Source organism: Oryzias latipes, chromosome 10, assembly GCF_002234675.1.
Source record: "Oryzias latipes chromosome 10, ASM223467v1".
Classification (NCBI taxonomy): domain Eukaryota; kingdom Metazoa; phylum Chordata; class Actinopteri; order Beloniformes; family Adrianichthyidae; genus Oryzias; species Oryzias latipes.
Window position 1 is genome coordinate 11596678 of NC_019868.2, and position 16746 is coordinate 11613423.

At 45.2% G+C, this 16746-nt stretch overlaps 2 protein-coding genes across 3 annotated transcripts in view; one reads left to right on the plus strand and one right to left on the minus strand.

The window, feature by feature from the left end:
• The window catches only part of mrpl11 (mitochondrial ribosomal protein L11), a 63083-nt gene extending 62627 nt beyond the window's left edge, over nt 1–456 (plus strand). For both annotated transcript variants that reach the window (XM_011479982.3, XM_004073131.3), the window contains one exon: nt 253–456. In XM_011479982.3, coding sequence (XP_011478284.1) covers nt 253–367 — 115 coding nt within the window. In that variant the 3' untranslated portion in view covers nt 368–456. The remainder of the gene's footprint in view (nt 1–252) is intronic.
• A 2984-nt stretch (nt 457–3440) lies between these two features.
• On the minus strand, nt 3441–9024 carry npas4 (neuronal PAS domain protein 4). The gene is made up of 8 exons (XM_004073134.4): nt 8494–9024; nt 8016–8179; nt 7828–7930; nt 7427–7736; nt 7204–7313; nt 6961–7096; nt 5113–6878; nt 3441–5013 (listed from the first exon to the last, which is right to left on the minus strand). Exons 1-8 carry the CDS (start codon nt 8666–8668, stop codon nt 4985–4987), a joined length of 2793 nt encoding a protein of 930 aa, XP_004073182.1. The 5' UTR covers nt 8669–9024; the 3' UTR covers nt 3441–4984.
• Between the last annotated feature and the right edge of the window lie 7722 nt (nt 9025–16746).

The following is a 16746-nucleotide window of genomic DNA, read 5'->3' on the forward strand; positions in this document are numbered from 1 at the left end:
TCTCCTCCCTGTTTCTCTTTTGCCAGGTTTTATAGCTGAACTGTTCTCACAGTGGTGACTTCAGAGATGTTGCTCTCTGTGGTGCAAGAAGAATCTGCAGTCTTCACTTCTCAAGCTGCATGGAACCATGCAGCTCTCTGTAAATCAGAGGAATTGAACCTTTTTCCACCTGTTTTTTTTTTTTTTTATCTTGACATTGCTGTTTTATTCATCTGTAATTACTGAGTCTATTTCCTCTTTTGTCTTCCGCAGTCTTTCAGCAGACGAATACAAAGATTTCCTGGAGCAGAGGGAGGAGAAACTAAAAGCAGACGCTGCTGCAGCTGCAGCCGCTGCAGCTGAAGCTGCATCCAGCAAGAAGAAATAAGGACCTGCAATGTTTCTGTTTGTTTTAGTTTTCTACATTTATCACCTTCATGTTAACCCTGTGTTAATAAACACTCATTTATAACACAGTTTCACTCCTTGTTCCTCGTTTCTTAAAGAATTATCCAATCTGACTGACAGTGAGTTTCCTATCTCCCATTTTAAGTAGGGCTCAATGTAAAAGTCTAAAAAAACAACATAAACAACACCAGTAACATGTTTAGACAAAGTTTCATATAAATAGAAAACTTTGTTGAAAAATTAGTTTTGAACTTCATGCTGGTATCACTTAGTTTTTGAATGATTTCGCTGCTAGAGATGCATGAACAATGAAAAGAATTGTAGGTTAAAAAAACACTTTTTGGCTCTTCAGAGGTTAAAGATTTGAGCTGTCATCTAAAAAAAAACTTAAGAGAAAAACATTTAAACAATTATAACAGACATTTTTTTGAAACTTTACTGACTTTGACACAGTGATTATTTTAATAATATTTAGTGATAGTTTTAAAAAAATCAACTAAGGAAGTCCATGCTCCTCCTTGTGTCAGTGGAGCAAGACCACTGAGTGGAGCTGCAATAATGGCAGAAACGTTCTAAAGAAAGAAAAAGAACACCTTTTAAACCTTTATGAAATCTATCTAATTTCTGTTTTTGTGAGGTAAAAAATCAATAAACATCCATTTATTGAAGAAATATATCTACTAATGCTCTTGCAAAGCTAAGTTGGACCTTTGTTTTGTCTGTTTTGACCTGTTTGTGTGGTCATGCTAATTTTTTTTCCATTTCTTTATTAAAAATGGTTTAAACTTTTTTCATATGAAGTCACATGCGTGTGCGTCGGGTTCATCCAAAACATTGCCATTGAATTTATGCTGGATTCCTGTTTGGTTTGTTGTTTGGGAGGTTTATGACACGCTGCATGACCCCCTTCCTCCAAAGATCATTTTTTAATACGCACCTCTTGATTTTGTTATTACCCATAACTGGGAACTCTTTTTGTCGCTCGCATGGACCTAAACAAAACCAAATACAGAAACTACCACCACCATGTTGGAGAGATAAGAAATATATATATATATATATATATATATGTGTGTATTTTTTTTAAATACAGTGTTTCGTGTTTGTAAATGTTTTCATAATATTAAGTCATTTTCAAAGAGAAGATGTAATTTTTCTTTTCAGACTTTAACCCAAGGGGTTAAACTGTCTGCAACCAGAAACTAAATTATTATAAAGGTGGAAAGAAATATTTTTCTCTTATCCCTTCTTATATTAACGTGGGTACTTAAATTCCAGAAATCTTTATGGTGGGTTGGTGAACCCAGCTGGATTGGGCCCCTCATCCACGCACTTCTACAGCAGTAATGGGTTTGTTTATTACGTGTCGGCCATTGCCCAGCGGTCAATCAGTGGGAGCATTTAAAAAAACAAACACAATAAAGCTGTTTAGCCTGAAAGACATTTTAAACCTTATTTTCAAGCCGTCTACTTCACATCGTCTTCATCCGGGTGACCTCAGACTAACCTAACACAATTGTTGTCAGTCGGGGTGAGGTCAGTCAATCCATAGTGGTCCTCATCAAAGTAGGGGATTGTGGGAAAATCGGGTGCTCAAGTCAATGTAAAGATAATCTTATATATCAATCATAAACGTTAAGACTGGCAGGCTCTAATTATTCCACACAGACGGGCTTTTGTTTTAAATATTTGATACCCTTCAAACGCCTTCTTATCGAATCTCATTTTAATGACATCAATCCCTGATGTTCTGCTGGCAGGAGTAATTCTGACTAAATGGATGCAAATGTTCTCCCTTTTTGAGATTACTTTAAGGGAGATTCTGTTTGATGTATTATTGAGGAAACAAATGTTTTCCTCAGAGGATCTAAGCAGATCTGACTATGTCCTTCACATTGTTTGTGCTTTTTTGGGGTGTCAAACATGGATTCTTTTGATTTTTATCCTTCAAGTATTCTTTTTGTTGTTTGCCAGTTAAGCAAACAAAGTCATACTTGATGTATTTTGCACATGTTTGTATTGCTGTAGTATTCTTAAAAAAAGACTGGCATACATGTGCTTTTAGTAGCTATTATGTTGCGTTACTCTCATTTAACGGTTCTATACTTACTATTTCTGTTTACATTCTTTATGTGGGCTTTGATACGCTTCATCTTGACCCCAGCTTAACCTTCAAGATGGGGACATTTGTCCTCCTAACCTTTTCCTCAGACGACTTCTTTTACACAACAGCCTGCTGGCCCTTTAATGTGCAGTGCGGGATTTGTCCAGCAGATGGAGGCAGCGAGCTGTGCATCGTCCCCTCCACTCTCCCCAGCTCTCCTTCGACAGCACTGCAGCAGGTAGTGTCAGAACAAAATGTTCGCTTGCACAGCAAATGCATTAAGCTGTGTTTTGTTATGAACGCCAGGATTTGTGCTTTTATGAAGCAGCTTCAGTCGCAGACCCTCACTCAACATCAACGCTGTTGCACTTCTGATTTAGGATTCTGTATATCAAATGTTTCCATGGCAACAGAGGATGAGTCTGGCACTTTCTACTGTACCTCTATATTTAGCCCCCCACCCCCATTCTTCTGAATAGAAGTTGAGAATAAATGTGATGCTGTTTCAGTCCTGAACAGGAATGCCTATATATGGAGTCTTACAACACATCCAAGGGCATCATTGGATGTGGGACACTGATTTGTAAGAAAGAGAAAGGGTGGGGGCTATTAGGTGTGTGGGGTATTTTTTTAAGATGCGGGGGGGGGGGGGGGGGGGGCGTTTATCTCCCTTTATTATGCATCATCATAAGTAGGAGGCCACCTGCGTGTGCGTCCCAAGCAGAAACCTTGATGTGGAGTGCGTGCGTCAGTCTGAGTCAGATTGCGTCTCATTCTGTCTCGTCATGCGTGTGCGTCAGCGCTGTTGCTGAGCGAAACCCGCTCCGGGGAAGAAGAGGAGGGAGGAAGATGGTGGGCTATGGATGATGATGATAAGGAGGAGGAGGAGGAAGAATAGGAGGAGGCTGACGGAGGAAAAGGGGGGCTTGACTGTGACGACACAAATGCATCACTCGCATTAAGTGCACTTTATTATAAATGCATTTGTATGACAACCAAATACACTTATAAGCATCACAATAGAACACTGGTCTACAATGTCCATTCATCAGTAAGATGATGAGAATATATTCCACCTTCTGCAATAAAAATAGCCTCCTTATGTGTACAGAGATGCTTCATACAAATGTGTACAACCTTTCTGAAAAGAACATATGCCTACATCCTCAGACATAATGCATATGAATTAAAATCCTTTTGCAATTTTTACACAAATAATGATATCTTTTTTACACATGTATATTAGCCTGTAATAGCTATAGAACGTAGGAATCAATCCTTTACTTAACCGTAGACAACTCTACGTGAGCATGTCGACACCATGGGAATTGTACCATTCTCAACCCGTGTCGTTGGATTTACTGAATACAAATAGCTTTGTCATCCCAGTTTTCATTTTTTAAAAACAAAACCTTTGTAGTCTAAGCCCCTCTCAAAAAAGAAGAATCGCTCATTCACATAGTCAGTTGTGCCTCACTGCACCGCGCTCCACGGAGCATCGATGCAACCGTCCATGTCTGAATGGACAAGGGTTAAAGAGTTCAGCAGGTCAGGGCCGTTTCAGGCACGCAGGAGCCGCTATAAGCTGCCAGCATTGCAAATATTGATGCTGCAAGAATATCCAGCCAGACTGCCCTCCAGCCAGGTGGGGGTGGTACCCGATGAGCCTACATTCAGTCTTAATGTACAGTACAGCAGTGACGCCCAGAAAACGTCTTGTCTGGCGTTGTATCCTCACACGCCAGGGGTCTCTCCACACGTTTTCTTCTCACTTATTTGCACATTACATCAATACACAACTTTTGATGGTGAAATAAACATGAGATGTTAAAGGTTTGAAGTTGCAAACTCAACACTCAAAGTATCTCAGTTAGTTTGTGAGTTTTGGCCTCAAAGGCTGCAAAGAATGGATCCAGAGCAGCTTTTTTCAAGGAAGACCTCACCATCTCACTCTGATCTCCATCTCTTCAAGGCTGCGATTGATCGTAAACATTTGACTTTGATACGTTTGAGATTTGTGTTTGCATTGCATGTCAGGCAAAAGTGCTAGATTTCATCTCCTCAATGGAAAAGGAAAAAAAAGAAAAGCGTCATTGTTTTTGTTCACAACTGATATTTCACTATGAGTGAATACATATGTGCATCTAGAGGTTGAACAGCACTCACAAGCTCAGAGATGCTTCTCTGTGTGATCATATGAAGCTCATGTAACAGAAGAGCCGAGAGACCGCACATGGACTCAAAACTCAGGCAGTTGTGTGTCCATGCCGTCGCACCATTGTGTTAATGTTGCACCAGTTTTTTGAAGAAGTACACGAATAAATAACAGAACAAAAATCTTTGTTCCCAAGAGACTTGTAGGAGTTAAAAGTCCTTAAGTTGTATATACATTATGTATATTTATACACTTAAGTATTTCTTACTTTTCAGTAAAAGGGTCTCCACAAAATATGACAATATGCCATACTTAATGAAGTAAGTCACAGACTTATTTTAGAACGGAGGAACACTTCCACTCCCATCTGAAAGACAAAACGGAGAGAGAAGATGAGTGGTACATTCCACAAAAACTCCCTAACTTATTGTTTGATCTCAAGGGTGACACAAAAGATCATCCTCACCTTTATGGAAGCACTGCGGCGATGGATGACATTGGAGTTGATACAACTCAGGTTGTTGCCCTAAGCCAGGGGCGATCGAGGCACCTGCCCCAAACATGGGTTCCAGGACGGCCAGTTCCTCCAGGAGGGACTGAGTGCAAGACACAGCGGGCGTGGGCGAGGCGATGGGCGTGGAGGTGGCGGGCCTCGGGGAGGCAGTGACGATGAGGGGAGGGGAAGCTGGGATGGAGGAGCAGGAGGACATTGGAGATGACACCATCTCGACCTCCATTGCTTCCTCCGCCAGCCCCTCCCCTTCTGCCATGACCCCAGCAGCCACAGTCGCCCCGCACCCTGCCAAGGAGTTACATTGCGCCGATTGGACGCTACAGATGTGGCCCACTCCCTCAAACTGGGAAGTTTGGCGCCAGCACACTGGGGTCAGAGGGGAGCTTGGGCTTGAGGAATTGGGAATGGGAGAGGTGGAGGGCGAAGGGGAGGAGAGACCGGATGTCTGAAGAGGAGCAAAGTCATCTTGCAGGAGGGACTCTAGGATGCTCTCTTCAAACAGAGAGTCATCATCATCCAGGAGGATTGGGATGTCCAGACTTCTCCATGTTTTGATGGGATAAAACTCCCTCATCATGTGGACTGAATCGGCAGATTCGATGACTGGAGGCAAGAATGGGGAGGGAGGGGAGGATGAAGGTGACAAGGAGGGTGGGGAGAGCTTGGACAGCAGTGGATCTAGATAGAATCCCTCAGCCAAAGAGCTGATGTGCTGAGCTAAAAGAGATATTTCTGCTCTCTCCTTCTCCCTTTCCAGGGAGAAGAAGGAAATGCAGGGCTGCTTGCCAGGTGAGGCCTCGGGGGTGAGGAGGCCTTCAGGGGGGCACTGTAGAGGCCCCAGTGGAACATCCACATAAAGTGGACCCCTCACCTCAGGAAGGGTCATCACCGTACAGTCCCCGTCTCCAGGACTGTCGGGTGTAGGAGGGAGTTTTTCATACATGGAGCCACTGCAGAGCTCACCGGGGAAGAGCAGGTCAGTAGAAGAGATGGGCAATGCCAGTGGCAACTTGGTGGAGAGGGTGGTGGGGGGAGTGGGGCTGGGAGCTGTCGTTGGTGGAGCTGTTGAAGAAGCAGAGGGGGCCAAGGAGGTGGTGGAGGTGGCAGTCGTAGCAGAAGGTGGAGGGGTGGTGGTGCCTGTTGGGTCAAAGCTGAAGAGGGGTTCATTGAACGGGAAGCTGGCTCCACCCACTTGAGGCGTGTAAGGGGGAGTGCACACAAGCTCTTTGGTTTGTTGAGCTTGTGAGCTGGGCACGGGGGGGAGAGGAAGGGGGAGAGCTGGCAGTGGGGGGTCTAGCTGGAAAGAGGGCGGCAGGAGAATGTTCTGGGTCAAAAAGTCTAAGTCTGCTACTGTTTCAACAGTGACAGGGGTGGGAGAAGAGGCAGCAGAGGGGGTTTCTGTGATGTGCTGCTGAAAGAAGCTCTCCTCCTCCAGAGAGGAGATACTGGAGCGGGGGTCCCCCTCCACCTGCATGGGCTCAGTGACTGAGCTCCCAGGTTCATCTGAGGAGCCCACGCTGCAGCCAGCAGTGCTGAAGTCAAAGGACTGGGCAGAGAGGCCACTGCTGCCTGGTGTGAAGACCTGGTCTGGGCTGGAGAGGGTCTCTGGGGACTGAAGGCTGAGGCCTTCCTGCTGAGAGCCACCAACACTCAGAACCAGGGTCAGCTGGGTCTGCTCTGAGCTGAGTTGCTGACGCACAGACCAGGCCTCAGAGTCGCTGCAAGATGAAGGGAAAACCAAAATGTTAGATGAGCGTTTTACCATCATGGCTTATCTCCACATAAATGTGCTCTACATACCTAACAATATAGTTGTTGCTGCTGATAGGGATGTCTCCAGGCTGCAGTTGAAGCACCATGTAGAGCCAAACCCAAGACTGATCCTCAGCCTGAACACGCACCACCATTTCCGCTCTGCCTTCTCCTCCTTCCCTCACTGTAGAACCATAAATACAACACAAGTCAGCATCCCTTTGTGTCCATTTCCACTGTGTTTGTGCCATAATGTCTCTGTGGCTATCTGTATTCATCCATTGCACTTACATAGACTGCGGTGCTGAGCAGAGGCGTGTGACAGATCTTGCGGGTGGAGGAGGCTGTACCAAGAACGGGAGCGCAACTCTGCCACTTCAAAGCCCAGAAAGGCGCTCACGCTGCAGGGGGAGAGGACTGATTATTAGCCTGGAGCTTCACCACTTTCTTTCAACATTTAAATAAAAGATTTAAATGAAAGCAACACGACCAGAAACAAATTGCGCCAACTCACCTGTTCTGTGCTGTCTGCAGCCTCATGTCACGACCGTGCTGGGAGTGGAAGCAAGCCAGGAATAAGTTGGTGTCAGTCAGAGGAGGGGTGGAGGTGGACTCCCTCTCTGCTCCGGAACCGGAGCGGGTGGGCTGCGGCTCCAGAGGAGTGCAGAAACACACCCACACTGGGTTGGAAGTCCAGTATGACCCGGTTGCGGGGGAGGTGGAGGGAGAAGAGAGGCAGCAAGCTCGGATCAGAACCAGCTTGTTCCCAGCGCTCTGCCTCCGCACGGACTTGGTGGTGTTGAAACGACAGCGGAAGAGACGATCTGGGGAGGGGGGAGGGGGGGGGGAGAAGAGGTTCATTAAAAATCAAATAATTCTTTATCGTGAGCTACGCTTTGAGGTTCTGTCTCTTACCCCTTTCCAGTGATGTAGAGGCGGACAGGTTGTTCCTCATGATCAAGTGGTCTGAGGCGTCGATGATGTCGTAAACACTGTCCCCTTGCGACACAAGATCCACCTAAAAATCAAATCGAAATCCACGTTTACAAAGTCCCAAGCACCCCAACGTTATGTAGATAATAATCCGGGACATTTAGACTCACCATGGAGTGTCCGAGATGCTCAGAGACGCTGTCTGACAGGTAGATAAGCTTCCCCTCTCCGGTCAGCAGCATCAAGAAGCCTGGTAGTGTCTGCATCAACTCCGACAGCTCGTGGAAAGACAGAAACGTTTCGCTCTCCTCTGGACTAGCGGCAGTTCCCATTTCTAAAGGAAACGGGGGGGGATGAAAAAATACGTTTAAAAAAAGGAAAGGTTTGCGTAGCGCGCGTTTCAGCACCACGGACAGCGGTGAAGCCCTCATTGATGCTGAAGCGTTTCAGCACGGACAGCAACACATATTTTAGCTTCATGTAAACGATTTCAGTAGAAATGCACAACACTGATGTGAAACATGTGTCCCGCAGCGCTCAGACACCTGTTGCTCCCGCCGGTGTGAGAGATCAGAGCGCGCGCGCCTCTGCAGAACACGAGTTCCCATCAACAGGTAGTTTTTTTTTAGTAATGAACGCCGTTCTTACCTTGAGTGAAGAAGACGGATTTCCGGGTGTACATGCACGCCAGCGACATGATGTGCAGGTATGAGAGCCGCGCTTTGTCAGCCTCAGAGATGGGCAGCAAGTCTTTGAGGTTTCGGATCTCGGCGTTGATCTGATCGCGGCGCGCCTTGGACGCTCCTTTGGTTGAGCGGTACATGGTCGGTAACTGCGGTGGTTGGTAGAAATTCCTCCAGGTGTGAGTTCGGGACTTGGAAGCGGAGCGTCGCTCAGCCTCTGCCGAAGTGCTCTGTCTCCGAGATGTGTTGAGAGACAGGTGAAAAAAGGCGGGAAAGCTCTCAGGTCTGCTGTTGGACTTTCATTGTCGTGGTTGTGTTCAGAGCAAGGTTTTTGAACCTTCTCCTCCACTGGTCTCTGTCTGCGTTAGGTCCGCAGCGTCCAGCTCGGAGGCTGGCTGGCTGCTGGATGTCCGTCCCTCCAATCGGAGCGCAGGTGAATCTGCGGCTGTGGAGGAGCCGTTAAGTCCGGAACCCGTAAATCTGGTTGAGGGACTCTGCTCGCCGGTCACTTATATAGGCTGGTACTCCGCCGGTACAGGGGGGCTCCCGACGCACTAACGCCGACGTAAAACGGAGGGAGGGGGGGTGGTGGTGGACGTGGATGTGTCTCATATCAGTGTAGGCATTGATGGAGCTCCCCCCTCCCCTCCTCCTGCTTGGCCCTCTCCATTCGGTGACTCTCCATCTACGTCAGCTCCTCTCTTTACTCGCTGATGACGTCCGCCTGAAACAGGGAGCTCCGGCGACGCAAAAAGCCCGATTTGGACAAAACCGAGTAAGGGGCGGAGCAAATGTGGAACGTAAACGGAGTCACCGGTAGATTGCAGGAGGGGGGGGGGGGGGGCAGGGAAGTTGATAGGGAGGGAGATGGGGCGCATACGATGGAGGTCTCTGTGTTTATGTGTCTGGCATCTTTGCTCCGGACCTGTCAGTGAACGCAGCATGTTTTAGTTTTCCAGCTTAAACACGTCGTCTCGATGAAGCTCCCCGCAGATGATGCAGCTGCGGAGGCTGATCCTGATTCCTCCCCATCATTCATCAGTCCTCCTCATACCGAGATAAAACCACCGTAAATGTCAAATCCTTCATCGCTATGATCTATTTTTAGTTTCATTTGTTATTTCTGCAATGTTCTACTGGAGGGCTCATTTTCTTTAAATCAATAATTATTTAAAGAAAAAGAAACAATTAAAATATATGATTATAGAAATGATGTATTCACGATATAGTGGAACGGCGCGTTTGGAGCATCAATTCTCAGCATTTCCCCCTTTTTTTCCTTCAACTTTTATTTTTTGACTTTTGCTTCTGTCTGATTTGCTTCAAAGTTGCGGTGACGAGTTTCGAAGTCTGATCGCGGATCCCATTTTAATGAAATGCTTTCATGAATAATTCTGCGCGCGCAGACTCGCCACGTATGTAGCACGTGAGGCAGGCAGTTGCTAAAAATAGATGTCACCGATAGAAGCTCCCTTCGTCCTATTTCTGGAGAAGGAGATTTCACTATTAGCCATCCTGGACGCTCCTCTGGTTCCGTTCGGGATCCAGCTGATGCGGCAGTGCGCAGCTGGATCCGCCACACTCACAAACGCATTATTTAGTAGTAATAAGTCTTTATGCCGCCATGACAGTAAAATATTTTGGCAATATTTGATCCTCTATGAAGTATTACATTAAAAAAATACTAATAATAACATGAGAATTTACGCAAACCAATCAAAGTCAGGAGAAATGTGTCAGGATGAAGACAATCTACCATTTTCCTGACTTCTCCTGTGGGGAACAATCAGCCCTACATGTAATGTTTCTGATAGATGAAGTCTGCGTCCTCAGGATGACTCAGCCACTTCTCCATCTTCTCTTTAATCACTGGCTCCTGATTGATAATGACCTGAAGGTACCAAAGAGCTAGATAATCAGAAATAAATCACTAATGTTCACCTGCAGGGAGCTTTAACAGTTTCCCTAAAAGAAATGGTCCATAGCTCTTCCATATTGTATCTCCAGTTTAATTTTCTTCACCCTGAAGGTGTCTGGAGCCGCTGAAATGAGGGGTGAGGGTTTGTCATCTCTCCAGTACACGAGATAAGTGAGGAGAGCCCTCAGAGCAACCAGGATTACAGTTTTCCTTTGTCAAAATCTGGACCATAATGTGTCAGGTTGGTGGCATTTGTTGCATTTTAAGAGTTTCTTAATTTAAGCTTTGTTAAAGTGGTGCACCCAGGGAAGAAAAGAGTCCCTTTTTAAAGATATTTTCAAAGTTATATTCATCTTTGAGGTGTCACAAAGCAACCAGCTTGTATTGCATGTTTTTTGATATTTTGTAACAGTTGTAATAAATAACGTGATTTAAAGCCAGACTTTAAGGAAATTTGGGTGTTTGGTGTTTTTCACATGCTCTTGTGGCATTTTTCTCATGAAGAGCACATACAAAGAAAAATAAAAATAAAACTGCATTTCTGAACATTTATTCAAATTGTCATGAATCGTGGCAGACGGAAAAATGCAGTTGGAAAAAACTTGTAGCACTTAAGCTACAATCAGAGGGTCACAAAAAAAAAAATTTTTAGGCCGGCGCTTTCTGGCTCCTTTCTCTCTGTGTGGGGGTGGTGGTGCTGGGCCTGGGGTGTCTGCGCCTCCGGGGGTGGGGCCCCGGGGCTGGGTGGGCCTGGCCCCCTTGCTGGGGGGGGGGGCGGGGGACGGCTGTTTGACCACCGGGGGACAGTCTATCATCTGTCCCCAACTTACCCCCTTCCTCATATAACCTCATAATAGGGTGAGGGGGTGGGGGGGCTTAGCCTGCGATGAGCCTTGGGGGGGGGGGTTTACTAGGCAGTGGCCCCCCTCCTGTGGTTGCCGTATGGAGTGGGCCCCCCCCTCTTTCGGTTTTATTTGCACCTTAGACATGTAGGGCCCTTGGTAGGGGGGGTGCTTGGACATCACTGCCAGCAAGCAGCGGATGTCCTCCTAGCACCCTACCCGCCAATTTTAACCGCACCTTAGACATTTAGGGCCCCTTGGTGGGGAGGGTGAGGGGACGTCACTGTGAGTAATCAGGAGATGTCCCCTTAGTGCCCTACCCGCCAATTTTAACCGTACCCCCCTTAGTACACACACCCCTCCCCCCTCAATATATACATCCCAACATAAACACACACACATGCACACACACACCCTTTCAAACACACATACACGCACACACATTTTGCAAGGAAGGTGGGACCTGGGTCCGTCTGTCCCCTGCCTCTTCCCTGGTGGGGGGTACGGGCCCCTTTGCAGCGGCGGCCGTGTCCCCGGGGTGCCGGCTTCCTGGGCCCGGCGGTGCTCTCTCCGCGCGGTGGGGGGGTTCACATTACATCTGAGCCGGGGGTGTCTGGTCCCTGGGGGGTGGGTTCTGGTCCTTGCTCCTGAGTGCTGGGCCCCGCCAAATTTCCAACTGTGGCCGAGCCTGGTCGGGCCATATTTACAACACCCCTTGTGGGCCCTCTTTTTTCCCCGGGGTTCCCCCCTCCTGGGCGGGGGCGGCGGGCCCCTGCCTCGCTCCTCCCTGGACCAACCATGGGCCGGGCAGGTGGCTGCCTGGAGTGCGGAGCGGGTCTCCCTTGGGGGGTCCTGGCTCGTACCTGGGGTTGGGGCGGGGGGATGCCCGGAACTCCTGGGTGGTGGTGGGGTGCTCGTTTGGGGCTGTGGGCGTCCTTCTCCGGTGGGGCCCTGCGTTGGGTTCTCCTGGCGCGGCGGGGGGGCTGCTCTCCTGGTTGGGCTGGGGCGGCGCTCTCTTTCCCTCCGTGCGTCCCTGGCCTCTGGCTCTGGGGGCCTTGCGGCGGCCCTGCTGGCCCTGGCCTGGGTGGCGGGCTTGGTCGCACGGGCGGCGGTTGTTCCCTGCCAGTTCCCGTGTGGCGTTGGGGGGATTCTGGCTGCCGCTGCTGCTGCGGTGGGGGTCTTGGGGTGGGGATGGCTGGGCACTCTCCCTCCTTCTTTTCACGTTCCACCATCCATTTTAGAAGAACATAAACACTCACCTGAGCACTGGTGTTAGCTCACCTTTGCACTAACAGTTTGCATGACTGAATGACTGAAATATTTCACACTAGTTGGTTTTAAGGCATAAGTATGCGTGTGAACACTATCTGTTTTGTGTACATGTCGACAGGTGGACATTTTTGCAGCTAGCAGGTGTGTTTATAACATTTGAGTGTGTGTGTGGACAGGCTCCGCCCCTTTTTTTTTTCTTTTTTTTTTTTTTTCTACATTTGAACCTTACCATAATGATTAACAACCAGTAAACTTGTTGCTTTATGCTGCTTCATGGTCTTATCCCCCTTCCCCTCCTATTATCACCCCCTACCCCCCCTCTCTCTAACGTCCCTCTCTCTTCTTCCCCTCTTTCCTTTTCCGTCCGGTCCAACACCATAGATTTTCAGACATGATTGAAATTAATAAAGTTTGGCCTCAATTACAAAAGGGGTTTATTCAGACATACCTTTGGTTTGTCTGAAGATTAATAACCCCTCTTGTTAAAGTAAAATATGTCCAACACAAGAGGCCCTCAGCTCTCATCTGTCTGCCCAGCTGTTGGACAGGATAAGTTAAAAAAATAAAAATAAATAAATAAATAAATAACATGATTTAAAGCCAGACTCTAAGGAAATTTGGGTGTTTGGTGTTTTTCACATGCTCTTGTGGCATTTTTCTCATGAAGAGCACATACAAAGAAAAATAAAAATAAAACTGCATTTCTGAACATTTATTCAAATTGTCATGAATCGGGGCAGACGGAAAAATGCAGTTGGAAAAAACTTGTAGCACTTAAGCTACAATCAGAGGGTCACAAACTCCATGCTTTGCTCCGTTCTGATACATCCATTTGCAGACAAATAGATCCATGTGCATCTTGTTTTCCTAGTCTGAGCTGGAATCTGGATTGAAACTGAATGGCTGGATAGCTCTGATATTGTTCAGTGTTTTTGTTGCCCCGATAATGTTATGTTGGGGTTGTGAGGGGCTATAAGTTAGCAGAAGAAAGTGTGTAACTTTGGTTGACGGGAAGAGGGGCAGGCTTTCACCAATAATCTCATCCACAATTCAGAGATGAAGTTCCAACGAACGCCTGCCGCTCTGCAGAAACCAAGCCTAAGAAAACAACACAGGACTTTTAATTTAGGCTAAAAACATAATCATTATTAAAAGACCACTGGAAAGGCTTTTACAATAGATCAAAAGATGATCGGAGTGATAGTTATCACAGGGCTAGTGAAATAAAACAGCCATTGAACGTCACTGATGACGTTCTATATGAAAAAATGACTTACAGGTGAAGTAGAATGACTTTTTTGAGCACATTTTTAACAAGTAGATAAATCAGCCAAGAGCAATGGGACTTTTAAAACATATATATTTCTAAAAACATTTTGTTTTTTTGTTTAAAGTCCCACTCCAATCATTTTATGATCTATTGTAAAAGCGTTTTTAGTGGTCTTTTAATTATAATTATGCTTTTTATTTTAGACAACAACAAAAATAGGACATATTTTCTGCAGAGCAGCAGTAGTTCATAAGAAACTCATCTCTTGTTGCACCCTCAGTTGTGGGTGGAACTATTGGCGTGGAGCAAGCCCATCCCCTCTTCCTATCTTCTATCTGTTTACATGCTTACATTACAGCATCTCACCACCCTCTACCCTATTAGCGGTGCAACAAAAATGGAGAGCAATATCAGAGCTTTGTAGCTGTACAGCTTTGAGCCAGATGCCAGTTTGGACGAGGAAAACAAAGATGTGCATGATCTAAATGGTGCAAGTGCATCGGAATGGAGCAGGGAGGTTGTGGCTTGTAGCTTCTGCAGATATTTTTGTTTGCTCCTGATTCAAAAATTTGAATAAAGAAATACTCAAAAATGCAATTTTTAGCTTAATTTTCTGTATATATGTCCTCCATTATCAGAAAAATAAAACAAGAACATGTTAAAAACACCAAAAACACCATTTTCATTGGAGTGGATCTTTAATGGGATTGCTGCTGCTTGTAGGGTTTCACTTTAAACTGAGTTGTGTTTTTGTGTCACTGGATTATTTCTTCACAAACCTTTGATCATTTCAAATTTTACATTGTTTTGTTGATAGCTCAAATAAATTTCAACAATAAAACTCACCCGATAGTAACATTCTTTTCCTGAGCTGCTTGTTTTATCTTCTATATGTTTTTGCAGCTTGACTTAATTCCCTGTAAGCTCTTTCTCATGAATGTTAGAGTAAAACATAAATCAGGACTTGAGCAAAACAACAGTCTTGGAGGAAATCTGGAAGTTTGTTCATTTTTAAACTGATACAACTTTACTGAAGAAATCAAGATGTCAGATGAAAATCCTCAGAAAACGGAAGAGCTAGAGACAGCAGTCAAAGAAAGATCCTGTTCACCTGGATAACCTGCCATTAATTTTACAAGAGATCTGAATACTCTTTTTTGAACTTTTACACACCAACGCAGCTAATTTTACAATTTTAATGAAGAAGCGTGTTTCTGGCAGGAGCAACATTAATATTTCCTGCTTTGTTTTTGTTTTCACACCTTATTTACAGAGACACACATATAAAACATTCATTTCCATCCTCCTAATCCTATAATCTTTAGGAACTATGTGTGTGCCGATCGTATTTGCATTTTGCTCCCACACATGTTTATGTTTCTTAAGGATCATCTTGTATGGAACATGCTAATCCTGCTGCTGAAGCTGCCAAAATGAAATGTAGACAATTTTTGTTTGCATTTATGAGAGGACCTGCAATGATTTAACCAATGACTAAAAATTTGGATAAAGTCACTTTATTTTGGTGGATATATTTATATACTTTAATGCAGGTAAAAAATGGTGTTCTTTGGCTTCTTTCTTTTGGACCACATAACTCTCTGCACCCAAACGTCCTGTTTTGAGTGGATTTGAGAGCAGATATAGGCCACCGTCTTTTAAAGTTTTTAAAAGCTGCCTGATTAAAAAACAACAGACTGCAAGCTAAAAATTACACATTTTTAACGTTGAAGCTTTAAGACCTGAATGATGGAAGTCGATAAAAGAGCCACTCAGAATCTCACAGTCTCACTGGTCTCAAGCTCTGTCATTGATGTGGTTGTCATAAGGACCTCCACCATTAAAAGATGCAGTCGGGTTAGAATAATAGAGAAGAACATGGCTGTGAAGTGGCGGGCAGATACAGTGCAACCTCTTGTTGAGATGAGGACCTCCTCTCTATCTCCTGGACAGCAAATCCACTCAAACCAATCAAATTAGAGGTCTGTGTTTGTGCCAAGAGGTCCTATTTGTCTCAATATTCATGAGGAACCTCAATTAGTCTTGTAAACCTGCTTAGCACAACCTCTCATCTTTACACATGACCTCAAGCTGCAGCTCATCCATTACATTGGTGTGACCCTTGTGCTATCCTAGGCACTTTAACATTGGGAGTTGGGTCATCTAGACCCACTAGACAGTGCTCTGAACCATTTTCTTCAATGATTTGTGATCTTCACTGGTGTCCATGGATTACATGAAATCTTTCCACCTTTATCCACCTATGTCATGGTAGGGAGAACATGTCAAAGTAAGGGTGGGGTCATCTAAGATAGCACAAGTGATTAAACCTGATCAAGTTTAACTTTCTTTGCTCAGTTGTTCAGGCAGGTCATAGAGGTCTGGCTCCTTATGGCAGAGATGTGCTTTCACTCTGTCTCTGTGTATGTCAGCAGAACTGGAAAGAAAAATGAAAAAAACACTCTGAGAATTTATTTAAATCTACACAAAACATCAAAGTTGAACTGGAGATGAAGGACAGAAGGAAGTTGTGGAGTTTGATTAAAGATTGGTGTTCTGGAGGACTTTTGAAAAAGTTTTTAAAAGGTGTTTTTAGGAAAAAAAAGGAGCCGTGAAAACATTTAAACTTATGGTATCTCTCAATAAAACAACACGTTTTGTAACAAAATGAAGAGGATTCTAAAAAATCTCTGAGCTTTTCTTCAATCTGGTTTATTTTCACGACACTATGCAAAAGGTAAAAAGGAAACTTCTCAGTGAGTGCAAAGGTTAGTTTGAATTATTTTAAAGTAAAGTTTTAGACATATATAACTATGTAGCTAAAATATTTTTGCCTTTTACATTAGCCCAGAAGTGGGATGGGTGAATTTGACTGAACTTTACTGCACCCACCTGCTAAACTTTAGAAAACTGACA